The 18,767-nt window shown below is 39.6% G+C and overlaps 1 protein-coding gene across 1 annotated transcript; it reads right to left on the bottom strand.

The window, feature by feature from the left end:
- Positions 1–638: 638 nt before the first annotated feature.
- LOC145489767 (superkiller complex protein 2-like) lies at positions 639–18,733 on the bottom strand. Its single transcript, XM_081468810.1, has 28 exons — positions 18,626–18,733; positions 17,674–17,804; positions 16,649–16,758; positions 16,217–16,334; positions 15,122–15,236; positions 14,547–14,615; positions 14,306–14,371; positions 13,903–14,033; positions 13,673–13,721; positions 12,470–12,651; positions 11,749–11,894; positions 11,070–11,216; positions 10,532–10,616; positions 10,098–10,204; positions 9,331–9,571; positions 8,648–8,860; positions 8,062–8,136; positions 7,136–7,171; positions 6,606–6,836; positions 6,037–6,312; positions 5,434–5,653; positions 4,795–5,002; positions 3,642–3,852; positions 3,263–3,373; positions 2,326–2,502; positions 2,181–2,222; positions 1,625–1,805; positions 639–801 (listed from the first exon to the last, which is right to left on the bottom strand). Exons 1-28 carry the CDS (start codon positions 18,636–18,638, stop codon positions 641–643), a joined length of 3,852 nt encoding a protein of 1,283 aa, XP_081324936.1. The 5' UTR covers positions 18,639–18,733; the 3' UTR covers positions 639–640.
- Between the last annotated feature and the right edge of the window lie 34 nt (positions 18,734–18,767).

Raw genomic sequence — 18,767 nt, forward strand, 5'->3', positions numbered from 1 at the left:
TTGTTCTAAAAATAGAAAAATTGTCCCATATCATAGGTGCGGGCGGATCCCAGGACTTACGGTTTCCGTCCCCGATTATGGCTCCTGAGTGGATACGATTATTTAAGACTTTATGTTCGGCCCATTTTGTAAACTGAGGGTCAGTTAGTTTATTTTCAACCGTTCACTGTCCAAAGTGATGTTGATTAGTCCAGGAGGACGTGAGGGAGGAAGGGGTGGGGTGAGTGTCTTGCGACAGAAGACAAAACTAGAACCAGTGCCCTACGAGTTTCGCGTCAGCACGAATGCATAAGATACGTCAGATTACTTTGCAATGTTTCTGACGAAGACTCGACATATTCTTTCTGTCTGGTATTTGCTTTCGACCATAGACTATCAGAACGTTAGTTCAACCACTACGCATGAAGCGAGAAACTGACTCGGCAGCTTGGGGATAGGAAACAATTTCTTCCTGTAGGATCCTGTAAGATGTCATCCAGGTGCAAAGCAACATCTCCACTGTTTAAACGACTGCAGCACGCGGGCTCAGTCAGTTTTCCGCGCTGTTGGGATTTCGGCGTAAGCCTTTACTGTTACCCACGAGTGTTCTACCTGTTGTTAACAGCAAGCTAAGATAATTTCTCTATTTGCAGTCTCTAATCTATTGGGTGTAGAGGCTCGCTGCGAAGACAATGTCTCTCTTTATCATTGCTGATGCTTCTTCCATTTTCTCTCCAAGCTTTGGATCCCCGATAATACGAGCTGCATTTCTGACGTCACGACAAGTCTCGTTCAGTCGTTGAATACATCGAACGATAAATCCTGAAAAACAAAAGTAACAGCAACTAACAAGAAACCTTATTTTCCGTTATTTTGAGGTTTAGTAAGGTACAGGGGAAGGACGCTAAGAGTAAACTACTTCCAAAAAAGTTCGGGCAATTTTAATTTCGGACAAAAAAGTGTCCGAAAATAAAACCGTCCGAAATTTTTAAGTGTACGGAATATTTACAGTAGTTAAATTTATAAAGCAAACTCTACTTAAAATACTGCTTGAGATACGTCAGAGAATGGTTGATTTTTTTTCTCGTCGGTATATATGTAAAACCTTGAGGAAGCAGTTAAGCTACCATTTTGACAGATGCCGTTTGTAGATGTAAATTTACTTGATATACGTTTCAATAACCTGTCCGAACTTTTTGCGTAATGTCAGTTTCCATAGTGTGAAACAACTAGCAGTGTTTCTACTCCTTCCACATGGGATGCTAGTCCATCACAGATCACGTCCTGACATATTTCAGGGTGTCCAAGCAATTTGTCGGAATCCATTTACACATTTGGAGAGACGCAGTGTGAGGGCCCATTTTAGTCGAGATAACGACACAAAGACCGTCAGTGTCATGGATGAGAAAAATATTGACCTGCCAGATTCAGAGAGACCTGCTGGGTCTACAAGTACCTCATACGAAAGCCTATTGTTATAAAACAATCGTTAGGACATATGTTCCCGGGATTTTTTTTATTAATTTCGCCATTAGGCCACAACGCTTCCAGTAACAAGTAGTATAACTTTAATGGTACCTTACATAATTACATGAGTGCCTGGACCCTGCTGCCCTAGGTAGACAATGAACATCATAAACCCTACCTTCCTGGACGTCTGTCAAGTTAGTTATTTCAGAGAAAGGCATTCCTCTTGCCCATTCAAACACAGCTTCCACTAAACCAAAGCGGTATTGTTCTTTAAACTCTTGTACTGAAGTACTGAGACCACACTCGGACTGCAAGTTAGCGATTTGTTCTGCCATATTTAATATGCACTCCTTGCCCTGATAAAGTAAAAATTGAGACTCAAATTAGTTCAGAGGGCTAATAACCGAAATCAACTGATCAGATAGAGCTCCATCCGGCCTTGATGCCTCATTACTTCAGCCTGCGTCTTAGACAGCTTACACCCCCGAGGATTTTGTGACACGCCGACTGCACCGCAGACGACATTACTTCAAAGCTACATTCCACTACCCTGTTCGGGGTGTTCGGTTAATTTAAGAGCACCGAAAAAAAACGGCGAGGGAAAAATATAAGTGAGGAATACAACGCTCATCGCTCGATATTCCTCTCCTTTTTCTCTCTCGCGTTAATCACTCTGCTCCCCAACTAACCGAACATCTGATGCAGGCTACATTTCACAGGCATTGCTGTACCTCCTCTAGTGTCTTTGTTAAGGATGGCTCACTGCTTCGACGCTGAAAAAAAAAAAATAAAAAAGAGGGTGTGAAAGAAATACATTGAAGGTAATTATTATCTAGCAAGAAAGCGCGTGTGTTCTGGTAATTTTCTGGCATTTACCTGTTGAAACACGAAGCATGACAACAAAGCAACAATCTCCGTTGGATGCAGATTGGTGAAAGCATTTTCAAACACAAGTTCTGTGATGATCAACTCGTGGTTACTGATCTCGCAAGCTACTCTTCCTTTCAGCTGTACTGTGTTATTGGCGTCCACGTAACGCAATTTTCGTAAGACCTGGAAAACGAACAAAGACAGAACAAATTTAAATTCTAACTAGACAAACAAAATTCTCGGGTTTGCTCCAACGCTGGAGCATTTCCTGGTGTCTTGCAGTAATCAAGTACCTCTGTAGCACCTCTTTTTTCATTAACCCGCTGTAAACACTGCCTTCATTAAATTTTTTTTTAACACTAGCGACCGTCTTGTGACATGAAATAAACCGTTTCTTGAAGTGAGTCAGGACCCTTCCTGGATGGGAAACTAGTAAATCAAAGGGCTCTTTGAGCGTTGGGCTGAGTAAACATCAGTGGTGGATCCAGACCTTGAGCTAAGGGGGGAGCCCGGTTTTGTTTTGCTTGCCCTGCCGGCTTTTCTTCCTTCTGTGATTTCTTCTTTTTTCACCTGAAATAAGGGGGAGGGGGGGGCGGGCCCCTCCCCTAGATCCGCCACTGAACATAATGATTTTGCTAAGGCACTGGTATCACAAAAGAAGTTACGAAAAGAGAGATCGCACGTTTCCGTTACAAAGTAAGGCTGATGCAGAACGATTCATAAGAAAATCATTTCACCCCCATGTTTATTTTCATACAAATCAAACTGATTCATATAAATAATCTTTCTACACCGTGAGGTAAAAGTCAGTGGCTCATTGAAAACAGAGAATTGGCAATACAAGTTAACTCACAAACTAAACGTTATGTAACTTTTTCTTTAAATGTTTGGTTGGCAGTTCGCCAGTGATAATTTCTTTTTCATATTAACGTAACATTTATACCTCTATTCTTTGCTGCAATTCTTGTCCGTGTTGGAGACTTTCGTCTGACAATAGAAACCTCAGAGTGGTCACGTGTTCACGTAACTTCATCTGGTCCGCAACGGATTTAAACTAGAAACAAAATAGAGTAATGTTGGTTTGTTATACTTCTCCCAAAACTCTTTTTTTGATAAGTAACAAAGTTGTTGTGAAGTCATCGAGTAATATACTGAGAACGATGTCAGTTAGTCGGTCGGTCGGTCGGTCGGTCGGTCGGTCGGTCTTACCACAGGTCACTAAAATGTGAAATAAAGTAAGATAAAGCTATGATGTCTACTTAATTCATTATACAAATTACATTAACACATTCACATGATTTATGAGAATAAACAAATCTCACGTGTTCTGTAAACTTGGGACAGTTTAAACAAGCGTAGTTCGCCATTCGTTCTTCGAGGCTCTGTTTTCGCGCTATCATTGTCACCATATCTAAGTCCCGGATGTTGAAGTCTTTAATAGGATCCATGGTACCCAGTCCTTCAGGATTAGCCTCGGACAGTCTTAGCAGTTCTTGCTCAGCTATGATGGTAGTTTTCCCAGGCAAGTCATTCCTTTGGAGAGACAATGAAACTCAGAATAAAAGAAAACGAGAAATCCCATTTTATGGATTTAGGGTTAGGGTTAGTAGATAGTAATAGGAAAGTAGATGAGTAATCTAGACCAGAGAAGCTACTTCACATTAAATTTTTTCTAACATAAAACGGGAAAGTAATAAGACAAGTTTGATGTGGAAGTTTGAAGTTTGATGTTGAAGTTTGATTTGTCTGGTGAAGTTCTGTTGAAAAAGTCACTTTATAACATGCCATTTCCGACGAGTGAGAGACGAATTAACTGGAAATTAATATTCTGACATTATGATGGAGAGGGGTGGGGGATGCGTAGGAACGGCCCTTAGGGACTACTTAAGGTTTTGGCGGGAGATTTAGGTCATTCTAGGTCGGTCAGTCTTAGTGTTCGATTCGCCCACTTTATTTATTTATTTATTTATTTATTTATTTATTTATTTTATTATGTTTCTGTTAAACAACTTGTATATTAATAATTGTAGAACACCTTATCCTCAGAGTCTCGTGCTGCTGCATTAGATAAAGAAAACGTTTCCACATATTTTTGGCCACATCACAAGGGTGTTTTCTTTGAGTGGTGTTTCGTATCTGGCGTAGCACAGGTTCTAATTCTTAGAACCAATAGTTTTAACGTGTGCGAATAGAGATCTTACATTTGCATCACATGACTGACTGACGCATCCTCAATAAACTTTTCAAATTGAATGTCTCGTGTAAATGTCTCGATGAATTGTGTCAAACTTGAAATTGGACAAAAACTTTGAAACACGAACGTCTCTGTCTTGCTTGAGCTAACTTGGTTGAGTTACAACGCCTTAGAGACACGACTAAACAACAACACAGTACTATCTTACGGAGAAAACTTCTATTTCTGATTTTAGCGAACCAGTAAACATAACACAAAACAAACCCATAACCATCACTCACCTAAATCTTGGCAGCATTCTCTTTTTATGGTCTTCAATAATCCTGTTCGTATCCAACTTCATTTGACGAACAGTAATAGCACCGATTTCACTTCCATTCACCTGTACAATGCTGTGAGAACATCGTCCTTCGGGTAAAAATAACCTTCGCTTTACAAAAGGCTGCACGTCATCATCCATGTCTACTGCACCTGCCGGTGCGCTGTTAACTGTTGAGGAAAGGTACATTGAGAATTACCAGACATAGTTATATTTAAACACAACACAGGAACTAATAATAACTGAAATCATTCATATTCAAAGAGAAGCACGTGGATTCCTTCATACTACAATTATTAGTCGAGTAAGGCGAGATGGAGCTTTGGTGACGAAGTTTGTATTTACAATTATGGTGTTTCCACGGGCAGCTTTCCTTGTTGCCTATGATAATAATATCGTCGCCTGCAATTTCGCGCGCTTTGCTGCCAATGACGTCAAAGGCCGACAAGTTGCCACTGGAAACAGAGCCAGTTGCCCGTAACAACAAAACAAGCTGAACGCTAAAACCTGGCCACCAAACTTTCGTCGCGCCTTACTCAACTGATAATCATAGTGAACACCACTTGCAAATCATTTTCAATTGGTAAATTTATACGTTTACCTGATTTTTGGTCCTCTGCGTCACAGATCACCAGGACCTCAAACTTCTTGTCTTTTGGACTGGACACTAATTGAGACTGCACGGTCGAGTAGCCTTGGGCCGAGACGTTTTCTGTTCGCAATATTACAGCTAAAGCATTTTTTTGTTCAGCAGTATTTATAGTCACAACACGTCCAGGAGAGAGAGCCCGCTGACCATGGGAAGACGAAAGGATGGCTGCCTAAGGGAAGAGTAGATTAAGAATAAAAATTCGAGGCAGACTTAAATATTCGAGACAGATTTCAACCATAAATGGGTAGGATTGTACTGTCTTGTTCTTGATATTTCGACAAATTCTCACAACTAATTAAATAAATATATAAGGGGACCTGTGAGAAAGTATCTGAATGCACTGAGACAAAGTTGACAAGACGACGGATCATCAACTGGCGATGACTGGTCAGAAACATGATGTTCTAGTGAAACCTGTTTTACCTGTTCCTGCTGGGCATATTACGGGTATGACTTGTTTTACAACCAGGGTTAGACACCAAAACAATGTCACTACGGATTTATAGAAACTGAAAACCAATAAGGAACGAATACCTGTATTCATATTATTACCTGAACCGTTCTTGTCAATTTCGACAACTCTCGACAATCCTTAAAGTACAACTTCAAATCCTCCGCACAAAACGTACAGTCCACCTCTTTTATATTTTGTAATTTTTTCTCTACTTCCTCCATTTCGCGTTTTCTTTCCTGCGAGTCTTTCTGCGTGTGGAACTCGGCAAAACTTCTTTTCATCATGTCTTCTACACGCAGCTCTTCCACTCGTAAGAGATTTAATATCATAGAATATGTAAGACGGAATCTAGAGACCAGTTGAGTCGGTTTTCCCTGTCAAAGATAACCCGCAAAATTAACAGCAATGCGATTTTATGAATAACTATCGCAGTTACGTACAAAACTAAGCAGCTCCGAAAACAAAGCCTGAAAACTTTAAGGTTTGAACTGAATGCAAACAGGCATTGTTCTACCAACAGTAGTGCTATCAAGTCAACTGGTTGCCTTGTAATCGGCTCTAGCGGCGCCCGCTCTACAGTCAACTGAAGACGGATCACAAACAATTTCATCCAAATTTCTAAGGTGCGCCATCGCTTACTTAGGTGTGAAGGCGGAAGTGACCTTACCAGCATCATCTTATGGAGGTCAGCCATGAGAGGTATGTTTCCTTTACACAATATGATAACGGTTCCGGTAGGATCCAGGCCTCTCCGCCCCGCACGGCCAGCCATCTGAATGTATTCCCCGGTCAAGAGATCTCTGAAGCTTGAACCGTCGTGTTTCCTGATTGAATCAAATACCACTGTCCTCGCTGGCATGTTAACTCCCATAGCAAACGTTTCAGTGGCAAACAGAATCTGGAGGCAGAGACAGTAATCAGAAAAATTACTGACAAAACGATTTGAGTAAAAGAATGCTAATGTCAACAAAAAAATTCGGGGTTTTCCTCCTTACTGCTTCACAGGTTTTGGTCTTTAACGAATTCGTTTTATTTTCCAGAGTTCAACGAAATCACCTTCCCGCCTAAATCTGTTGCTGGAAGTTGAGTAGCAGCTAACACGTAAATGCCAATGGCTATATTAGTTTCATCGAATCTTTACTGACTAATGCACCATATAATTCCAACGCCACTCAACCCACAAAAGGCAAAACTCACCTTCACCAGTCCTCGTCCAAATAACATTTCCACCATCTACACAACAAAGAAAAATCAATTAACAATGACTTGTACTAAACACTCGCTACGCAAGAAATACGCGCAAAACATTAATGTTCACGGGATAAACGGCAGAGTTAATTTCAAACGATCGCGTGTCATTTAGATGAAAAGTGAAAAATACTCCAAACGATCCAATTTCTTCTGCTTTCCCCGACATACGTGAAAGAACATGTCCTACAGGTCACTTTGTACACAATGCCTTTTAATTGCTCTTTTGTCGGCCGGTCTCTGGGCTTTTTGAAAACATTTCAAAAGACTGTTTCTGGAATCCTTGCACTCTTTCTTAGACAAAAACTCCGTAAATGAAAGAGCACCCTTCCCAAGGGTTTACGCGTCACTGGTTGCCTCCCTAGGGGGGCAACAAACAATAACGTCCCAGCTTATTAAAATTCTGTGAATCGCGCGAAATCATCATTCTCTGAAAAAGACCGCAGAAGGCGGTCGAAAATTAGAGACAATTTTATTTTTTTAGAACTGTTTTAAACGTTTTTAAAGAACTACGAGCACAGATCGCTCCAACAGTTTTATTTATCCAGATTATCGTTATCAAGCGCTTGCCATCACAGTTTGAGTTGTCACGTGGGTCTTTCGTCACAGGCAAAGTTCATTCAGTTTATTCTTGGAGCCGGAAGATGCTTAAATGACGAGGTAACTGACAAGAAAATATATGGTATCTCGTAACATTTCATTTCAAGCGTTACTGTTCAACGTATTAGTTCAACGATGATTAATGGGCGCTACTGGACTGCAAGCAGTCAAAAACCTTCGTTCGCTCAGTTTTTACGTTCCTTTCGACGGATATTCAAGCAAAAGAGAAACTGCTCGTCGTTTAGAGAATTACGGACACGGGATAAATGACTTACCTCTTTTATGATGGGCAGTACTCCACTATGGTGCACACCAAGACCACGCTTTAGGAGCTCTTGTATCCTAGAAACCTGCATAGATAGAGTCAAGTGAAATGAGCACTATTAAGATGCTGTTCATTCTCACAACGCATTTTTTATTGCCACTCCTAACAGTTTTGGTCGCAGTTCTTGAGTAGTCAGTTTTAACATTTTCTGACCAGGAGACACCATCGCAAAGATTTCAAGTGAGTTGGCTGAGTTGTGTCGGCATGCAAGTGAAATACTCGGTGAAACAATCTGCTGTTTATCAAAATAATAATTAAATCAAAATTTATTGATGTTAAATTAACTGTCGTTAGTTTGTGAAGTTAGCGTTTCGAGCGCTAGCCCTTCATCAGAACAAAACAAACATCTCTACTGAATCAGCGGATTCTCGAACACAGAACTCGTCATTTTGCACTTGAAGTCAAGGGCCTTGGGTTCGAGAACGGAATACCTGGGAAGATGCGTGACAACCCAAATAAGGGCTGCAAGGGAAATTAAATTTACTAAAGCACGTGTCACGCTAATTTAAATACTAAATAGCAACTAAAAATGTTACTTGTGGCAATTGTCTGTCGGAGCCTTTGAGTCTCGCCACGGATTTCTGAATGAAGACATGGATCAAACTTTTCTCGGTGGAGGTGGTGAGGTCAAGGTTACTCAGCTGATCTGCATTGTCGTCGCATCTCTTGCGTGAGAACGTAAAAGCCACCACAGGAAGCTTCTCCTTCTTACGAAGCATTTCAATCAAAGACAACCAGATGTTGCGATCCTTAAAACGGAAAAACGCTCGGTTAGATCAGATGAGATCTGATGAGTCTGCTTAGAGTGAGACCGCTAAAGCTAGAGTGCTGCAATAGGCCATTTTCTCTTTCTCGGTATTGGACTGGAAATAGCTTGCAATGGAGGCTCATGCGGGGAATATCATTGAAAAGAGATTATTGTCATTTGCATTTGGAAAGGCTCTCCTAATTAGCCTCAGTTGCAAGCTAGTTCCAGTCCAATACCGATAATACGAATATGGTCTATCCAGGAAACAAGCTTTCCACTCACCCCCCACCCCTCCCCTAATGATAAACCACCCCTACCCGGTTAAAGCTCCCATAAGCTCCATCTGTATTACGGCAAAGGGCTGCAGTTTCAACGCCTTTTGTCATGGAAGCTAATAAGCAGGATTTTGTAGTATGATTAACGCGAGAATGAATTCTAGTAATATTACAGAACATTTGACAGCCCACTGACCTCCTTGATATTTGTACTTTGGTGAGTCTTGGAGCCATAAGCATCCTTTCCTTTCCCCTCTCGCTCTTTCTTCGCCGTCACAGCTGCTTCGTAACCGCGCGTCAAAAATTTACTGTTAGCATCCACGATCATAAAGAGCTCGTTACTTGTCTTATTACTGTTACCCGTGTACAGGAAATGCTGGAGAGGGACTGGGCGTTTCGGAGTGCTGATGACGTAGATCTTTTTCTTCTTAGTGCGTCTGTGTGATTAAATAAAAGTTTTGGTTTAAGAGGGTGTTCTTGCACTTTGCAACACACATGGTCGCTTGGCTTTGACACTTTTCCGACGACTTTCGATTACGAACCGATTATTTCCCGAAGGCTTTCCGAAGATCGTGCGGTCGTTTCGAATATCGCGTGAAGATTTTAGAAGATTACTTAACATTGCCTTGGGTGATTCGACAATATTTCGACTAAAACACTAACAAATTTCGACTAACGACAAACGTTACATGCGAAGATATAACCATGGGCTTAGATATACTACTATTATACAAAGGTTGGATAACACTATCCACCAAATTATTGCTACCTAGCGGATAGCACAGTTGGTTTTTTTAAAACTTATCCACTGGATAGTGATTTATCCGGTGGATAGCAAAATCTACCCTTTGAACAACTGGGTCCAGATCTTTTAAAGCAAGACGAAATCGTTGTAGTTCACTTCAGTTAAACTTGACATACAGGCAAACCCTTGAACTGCTTCTCGTAAGAACAATCACTCACCCTATCCAGTCCGCAAATTCCAGAGTGTTAGGTACTGTGGCTGATAACAATATGATCTTGACTTGAGCCGGTAACATAATCAAAACTTCTTCCCAGACAACGCCCCTCTGGTGAGTAAACATAACATCACATTACAGGGTGCGAGGTGCTGGTGGTGGCAGAGGGAGGGCAGAAGCCACAGTAGCCAGAACACGTGCAACGGAGTGACGTCCGCAAACATTACGCCACATACAATGAACTTAGAATCACAATTTACTAACCTTACTGTACGTTTACATACATACTTCAAGTGGAGAGACTACAGGAGAAGTGTCTCGTCCTCTGACAGCTTCACACATTTGGAAAAATTTCACACTAAACCTGGCAAGTTGTCACTGTTTTTTTGAGCGTTATTAACGTGACTGGCGAACTGAATTAAATGAGAATATCTTTACCTCGTCGTCGTTAATGTAGTGAACTTCGTCAAAAATGACCCACTCGACATCCCGTATGGCATCTGAACCGTTGTATAACATGGAACTGTTAGTATAAAGAGAAGTTCTGGCATTATACGTTAGGTTCTCTCGGAAGTTATAACCCTTGTTAGCACTTCTTTATAGAAACAAACTCAAAGTTCACTGACAAAACAAAACTGGCATCTTAAGTGTGCCATGGAGCGAGATAGAGTAAACAAGCTGTTTTAGCAACCAATCGAAGGCCAAGCTTAAACCGACCGGTTGCATTTTTCCCGCCCTTTTCGCCGGTCAATTGGTTGTCACTGGTAACATGCCTTCCGGCGGTTGGTATCACTTGCAAGTTTTTTCTCTCGGATCTAATGTAATTGGTTCCATACGTAATTGGCATCTGTCGTCATTGGCCAGATATGATAACTTTGCGATTGGTTATATTCTCAGTTCTACGACGGTCATTAGTAAAACCACGCTACAAAAGAAGAAAGAGAAGTTATCGCGTAAAGAACTGCAGGTTACTGACCGTAAAATTTCCGTGGTCATGATAAGACAGGAAGCCTCAGGTCTGATCTGCACGTCACCCGTTAATAAACCAACATCCTCAAAAGTATCCTTGAACTCACGAAACTTCTGATTGGACAAAGCCTTGATTGGTGACGTATACACAGTCCTGTGCAACAGAGAAAAGGGCATGCCACTGAGCAAGAGCTGTTGTGGCGTGAACGGTGGGCTCAGAGAAATAATGCAAGTTATCTATGGCTAATAAGCGCACAGTTTGTTGAAATCTAAATCTCTGAAGCATGCAGTTTATTTCTGCTATCTTACAAACACAACGTGCCTGAGTAGATTTCTACTCCTATTACCTGTCTTCTACTAAGAAAATTAGCTGAATTAATACCGACGGGTCAACTTTTGCCGCACAGTTAATGCAACGATAAGTCATGGCAATTTAGTGTAATTGAACTCGAAGAGAGATTGGAAGGGAAATGAATTTTATCGATCAGTACCAAAACCCAGTCCTTTAAAATTAGCTTTATGCTCCATAAGGGGTATCAGGCAGGCTGCAGTCATATACACGGTAGGCTCGATTACCAGCCGCTGTTCGGGAAAGGAGCCCGCGCGCCTCCCCCGTCTCTTCTCGGGTCGGACTTGAGAGAGCGGCGGAAAACGAACCTCTAAACATGAGTTCTTCAGATGAGTACCTCGTCATATGTTTGTTGGACAGAGCGATGGCGTACTCAGCTACTACAGTCTTTCCAGCGGATGTGTGAGCAGCAACAAAGACGCTCTCGTTGTTTTCCAAACAAAGCACGGCCTGTTTCTGAAAAGTATCCAGCTCAAACTTCCACTACAAACAGCAAAACACATACAAGGGTTACCGTTACTGTGAGTTTCATACATCGCAAAGTAAATTTAAAAAAGCTGTCTTATAACGCATGATTTCACGCGGTAAATGCAAGTACTTCTGGTAGCTCTGTGGATTAGCATCCAATTTCTCCTGATAACATCTCCACGCATTTAAGTAGATAGGTGATGAGAACAAAGAAAATCATCAACTGGAGATATAGTCTTCATGAGCCCAAAAAAATCTTATTCTCTACACTAAAATTACAGCAAAAAGAATCAAACTTTTGAGTTTGGGGCTGAAAGATGTCACATGACTATTCACTGCAGCCTGCTAATCCAAGCAGTATATGGAAAGTGTGTCACACTTGAGGCAAGTTACATAGAGTAGCAACTAGAAGTCTGTTTTAGCTCGGTGAAAGAAATTTGGCCAGAAGTCATACTGTATGTTTGACTCTTGTTGGGACCTGTTGGAAGGAGTCAGAAGCTGTATTTTTCTCTGAGTAGCTAGTGTCACTGGCTGATAAACATCTTTTTTATAAGTGTGAGTAAAGCGCCAAAACAAGGTTAATTTCTGACCTTGTGGGCCATATCAGGAACTCGCTTGTGAAAATCTCTCACAGGTTCTGTCACATCTACCATTATAGCCCATTCCTCCTTGACTGGTTTATCTATAACAGGAGTTGCTGAAGTTAATTTGTTCTCCAAATCTTGGCTCTCCACTAACACATTTTCAAGGCTATCATGCCTCTGGAGACCTCCTGCAAAATTATATTAAACAATTAGATTATCAGCTCAAGATTTCTATCATGCAATAGTTGACGAGGGTACAGCCCGAGTCAACTATCACACAAAATAATCAAGAAATCAAGAGCGAATAATCTAATTGTTTTAGTCATTCAAAACTTTATCTAAATCCTCTTCACAGACACTTCAAAAATGCCAAGAAGTGGCCGTCATTTTGTTAACAAGGGCACACTGCTATGCTACTCACTATCTATCACAGAATAGATAGGGAGCAGCATAGCCAATCAGAGAATGCAATCGTGATAGAACACTAGCATATTTATACCAAATGAGAATATTATTCTTCTTAAAGTACTTTCAGAAATAAAAATATATTGTGGAAGCATAGTTTGCCTTAATTCAGATGGTAACCACAAACCCTTCTCCCTTAAGGAGGCTGGCAACAGTTTCCAGCACCTTAAATTTTTGAAAATTTAAGGTGGCTCTGAACCCTCTCCACAGAATGTTTTTAACTTGGTAAAAATTTGCATCCTGTCATGCTTATCAAAATTCGATAATGAAAAATGAGGGTCACCAAGGTCTTTTTGAGTTATAAGCGCTTTAAGCTAAAATTAAGAGTGTTTTAGCAGGTTATACTGTTGCTATGGTAACCTACTGTGCCACAGAATTGACACCAACATGTTCACCAATTACTGGGCAGTTTTTTGATGCCAGGATTGTGGCATCAACTGATATGGAGTGGTTATCATGACCCATCAAAATCCCTGTTTGGAAAGTGCTGGAGCATGTTTTGAGCCACCTTAAACACCTTTTCCAGATATTACATCTAACCTAACTAGCTTATAGTTATTTCTAAACATCTCTAATGACATAAGTTGGAAGAATTTGATAACATATCATGACAACTTCTTCTTAAGGATAAATTCTGTTATTCTCTTGAACTCTATGCTACTATTGTCTTGAAACTTTTAAAGAACAATTTGGATGCTCACAACTATTTAGGTGTTCATCTACAGACAATGGATTTGTTCTTACCTTCTGTACTGTCCTCTGGGTCAATAACAGATTCTCCCTTCTCTGGCAACTACAAAACAAAGAGGAGACTCAAACAGAGAAGAACATTATTGAGTGGGGAATTCTAAGCTCAAAAAGTTGCTGTAATAACTCACTTTTGTTTGGGTAAACATTGTGTTAGACTCAATTGTCTAGTGCAAAAGAAAATGACAAGAAGCCATATGAATCCAGTTTTCAGTCAATTACTAAACCTGATCTATGTCGTCTTCATCTGAATCAAGATCATCACCATCATCACTGTACTCTAAGTCTTCCAGTGTTGTGCCAGCCATGATGTCAGACATGGCCAAGACTTGAGGCACAGAGGTATAGGAATCTCCTTCTGAATTTAAGAACAAATCAGTTATGATTCACTTAACACAGCTCGACAATAATACATCAACACTTAACAAGTGCCTGAAATTCCAAATAAACCTCTGCTAGTGCTATGTCAGCAACACAGCTATTATAGCAAACAATATGTGCACAGGATGAATTTATACACACTCAGTGATGCAACACTGAGGGAATGGACATAGCTTTTTGCACGTATTGCAGGCCTATCATACCAGATAAAAATAATATTACAGTAATAAAAATACTATAGAGACCAACCTTGCTCCTCTTTTGCATCACTAAAAGAAACTCCTTTTTCAAATCCTGGTGGCACAGAAAGAAGATCTGCAGATACAAGAGGAAAAAGACTGACATGAATACACTTTGTCACACAAACACTGTCTACTACCCTCTCCACCTCCACATTTGTCCTGATGGGGTGTCATGACAAGAACATATCACTGGCATGGTGACACAAACCTGACAAAGTGTGTATGAATGTGTCAATACATTGACATACCTTTCTCAAAGTTCAGCTCCCCATCAAACACAAGGTCTGGTTTTGTAGTTTCTGGAGCCTCCATACCACCTTTGCAACATCAAACAAAACTATTCAGAACAGTGCAGTATAAACTTCAGCTTGGTTTTATCTTATCAATAATAATAATCAATTAAAATATTTATGTAGGGAGCCCACTTGCTTTGGCAGTTTTCAGTGGGGCCCTGCAAATCATAATTAAAATTAAAAACAAGGAAAGAGTTGGTTGGTATTACAATACAATACTAATTTTCATTTATGCTGTCATTTGTTCAATTCATTTAACAATAAGTGATCATTCCATGATATTCGGTGTTGTTAAGTCAGGCATCACCAAAGCACCAGGGAAAACTACTGAATATCGTTCTTTTTAAAATTATTCCAAAGAAGATTTTGTAAATGACTTGAAGGATGTTGACCTGAAGGATGTTGACTGCGTATATTAATGTCTGCGTATATCTAGTATAAAGCAGCAAGATCATCAGTCCACAAGCCCATTTTTTTGATATAAATATGTTAGAGCTCTACTGCACTAGACTCCACAACATCACTTTTACCTGGTAAAAAAGGATAATTTGTTGACTCTCCTCTCACAGAGGCAGACAGTGGTCCAGGTTGTCGTAACAGGGACATGGAATTTTTAGCAGTGGATCCGGTATCTGTCAACATCACCTTTCAGTGAGCCATACAAATAAAAATATCACAGGTTACATGTAAGTTATCTTAGATTGCTGATGATTACAAGATTGCTGATGAGCTACATGCATTTAAATACTGGTATAAGTTCACTTAAGTATCAGCAATATACCTGTAGAGACCTTAATTCAAATCTGGGCTTATCAAGAAATTCACAGACCAGCCTTTTGATACATGTATACTAGGCAAGTCCAGTTAGTCATGTGAGCCAAAGAGGGATACTGAAGTATCAAAATGATCAAGACATTTTAAAGAATACTGGAACTGATTAATTTTACACAGTGGAACTCCATTAATCCGGTCACCAACAGGCGACAAAACTCTAGCTGTATTAACGGGGTGGCGATATTAAAGGGGCCCTTTAAATAAGAAAACAACTGACCGAGCTTTTCTTCGGGCCAGAATAAACTGGCCGTAATAATGAGGTGGCTGTTTTAATGCCAGGGTGGCCTTAAGCCAGGGATTCCACTGTATTGGGGGAAAGGGACAGAAATTTCCCCTGAGATAAATTTTGTTCTAAAATTTCAAAAACTCTCCTTACGATACTTAATTGTTAATGAGTTCACATGCAAGTTTAAGTTGAAATCTTGTCTGAGTGATATGAGTACCATACTTAATTTAAAAGTGATTGTCATTGTATTTCAAGAGGTTACATTTAGCTGATGTTTAGGGTCCAGTACGAGTAAGTTTGACAGTCCTAAAGCTTGACAGTCCTGCAAAAATTGCACACAGCCTTCAACATTTCAAGAAATCATCTGAGACTGCAATATTGTGGTAGAGGTTTAAAACATTCTTTAAAATCTTACTGCATTTCTCATTGTTTGGCAATTCTGTATGAGAATTTTAGAAAATGTCAGAGCTATAGGCAATATTCAAAGCCACGAAATGATAGCATGATGATGAAATGAGTACTGGCACTGGGAGAGGTGACAAGAGGGGCAAATGGATAGACATACCTCATTATAGCCCAGAAGCTCTCCAGTTGTTGGATTTCTCTCTACTTTCAATGTTGATGGAACAGGACAGACATCTGAAAACAACAGACTCTCTGGGTCTCTTTCACGGGGCCAAAACCTTTAATTTTAGATCAAAAGAAAATTTTAATTATCAAAACACAGTTTTCATTTAATTAAGATATTGTAATCTGAGTGTACCCCCTCACTCAAACCTACTGATTTGGTAAGTTACCTTTGTCCTAGAGACATATGAATGATCATCATTACCATTATTAACATCACCACCTATATTTTGTAGTCTACTCAAATGCGAGCTGTGCCCTAAAAAATAAGCCATTAGTGCTATAATTAAACTGATAATGGAAATGGAAATGGAACACAGGAGTCTGTAGTCTTGTGATACACTGAGATGCAGTTATTTATTTACATTACCTTTGTGTTTTGTGAAAGTCATGGATGGGCAGGGTGGTGGGATCCAAAAGATATTTCTCTAAATCAGACTTCAAATCTGGGGCAAACAGAGGAGGTAAACCACAAGGAAGCTGCAAACAAAAGATTATACAAAAAATTACTAACAGAAGATTGTGTAAAAGTTATCAACAGAAGACTATTAATAATCTGTTCCCTTGAAGTTACACTTCAGTTGCATTTTGTATAATAATTGCCCTTGATGTGATAAATATTGTTTTTGGTTTGAAGATATTCAATCCACTTTGCTTTTTATCTCAGTTTCTTCCCCATGACCTTTTCTCATTGCATTTAATGTTAGTTGACCTTGATGTCATCAAAAATTGTATCTACAATATTTTCAACTATTGCTCATTACCAGAGGACAAGTTTGGACTTCTATCACCCAGACAGATTTGTTATCAAAACTTGTTCGCAATAGAAGGGGTCAAATGACACTGGCAGTCATCCTGACCCTTACCATCCGATGACAATGACAATGACCATGGCAGCAATGATGACAATAGGAATGACAATGATGATGATAATCATGATAATCATGAAGAGGAACGAGTGTGGATAGAGGGTGGGAAGAGTTGGGATGGAAGTCATAGAGGGCCGCAAAAACATCTGTGAAAGACATGAGATGGATGGAGGGCTTTTCTGAATAACCTCAAGCATTTTCCAAGGCACAAAAAAGATATATAAATGTAAGTACCAGTAAGTAATCAGAAACAAAGATACAAGGAATAAAATTCAAACTGGTTTGTGAACTTTCATGTCAAGACAACATGACTGGTGGCTTCCTTGGAGGTTTTCAGTTCTAAGCCTAATTTATACATTTACTATTTTTGATATTGTATTAATTTACGTTATAAACTTTGTAAATAAAATTACAAAGGCAGTAAAAACATGTCATAGGAAAACACGGCAAGTTTTAAGTTACCAGCCTATCAACGACAAAGAAAAAAAAATTTCAAGAGCTATTACTGCATTCAATATAAACTTACAGTAGTCAGTGGTTTTAGTTCTTCCTTAGAGGATTTATTGATTGATTCTGGAATAACTTCAATTGTCCCTGTACATCCAACTTCCAGAAGATGAAAAGCATACTCCAAGGCATCAGACTCCTGTTTTGTACCTTGTGATGCAAAAAAAGTCAATGAATGCAAACTATATGGAGTAGACCTACAGGGGGTACTGCCAAGGTCTTCTGTTTATTTAGTATTGATGGGTCTTTATCATGTGAGATTTTCAAGATAAGAACATCATTATTTTCAGAACTTTTAAACCAGCAAAAAAGATGCATAAAAAGTCAATGAATGCAAACTATATGCGGGAGACCTACAGTGGGTGCCGCCAAGGTCTTCCATTTATTTAGCATTGATGGGTCTTTATCATGTGAGACTTTCAAGATAAAAACATTATTATTTTCAGACTTTTAAACCAGTATTATCTGGTCCAAAATTTCATGATATCAGTAAAAATACATTGCTGAACTCATTGCAAATGGAAGCGAAGAGCTAAGGGTAACAGCTGATTATATTTGCATTAGTTCCATGCTAATCATGAAGGAAGAGATCAAATTTAGTCATTATCAAGAGAAGTTTTATATGACCTTCATTATATATGGGCGAATAATAAATAAACCTGGCATCCAAGTGAAAAGTCTTGAACAGATCTAGATTATCCGTTTTGTAGCATACAAAACAGATTTTTTAGAGTTGCTCTGAACAGCTTATAAAACGGAATAATTTCAGAAAATTCAGTTTTGCGACAAACACAGAAAACCATGCATAACGGACGAATACCGGTAATGTTCAAAACTTTTTTTCTTCACAAGATCATGACCATGTAGTGATGTACACAAATTAAGGCTTGACAAATTTTGATGCTTTTGTAAGAATAATGGAACATAACAATTAAGAAACTTGGCAAAAATAAAATCTCAACAACTGTCACCTTTCTCTTCCATATTTCGTCCTTTAATAGCGAGTTTTTCTGTCCACAATCGCTAACATTCAAGCCCTGGTCCCTCAGCTTCCTCATTCGCCGCCATCTTTACCGAGCCCCCTTTAATAGAACTGGATTCTACTCTCCTCAA

The sequence above is a fragment of the Orbicella franksi genome, chromosome 1, assembly GCF_964199315.1.
Source record: "Orbicella franksi chromosome 1, jaOrbFran1.1, whole genome shotgun sequence".
Classification (NCBI taxonomy): domain Eukaryota; kingdom Metazoa; phylum Cnidaria; class Anthozoa; order Scleractinia; family Merulinidae; genus Orbicella; species Orbicella franksi.

Excerpts from the sequence above, each read along its gene's own strand:
- LOC145489767 (XM_081468810.1), bottom strand. Across the intron at positions 14,034-14,305 it reads TGATGCAAAAGAGGAGCAAG|AAGGAGATTCCTATACCTCT; the intron begins GTTGGTCTCTAT and ends TCTTAAATTCAG. Across the intron at positions 6,837-7,135 it reads TTGGACGAGGACTGGTGAAG|ATTCTGTTTGCCACTGAAAC; the intron begins GTGAGTTTTGCC and ends CTCTGCCTCCAG.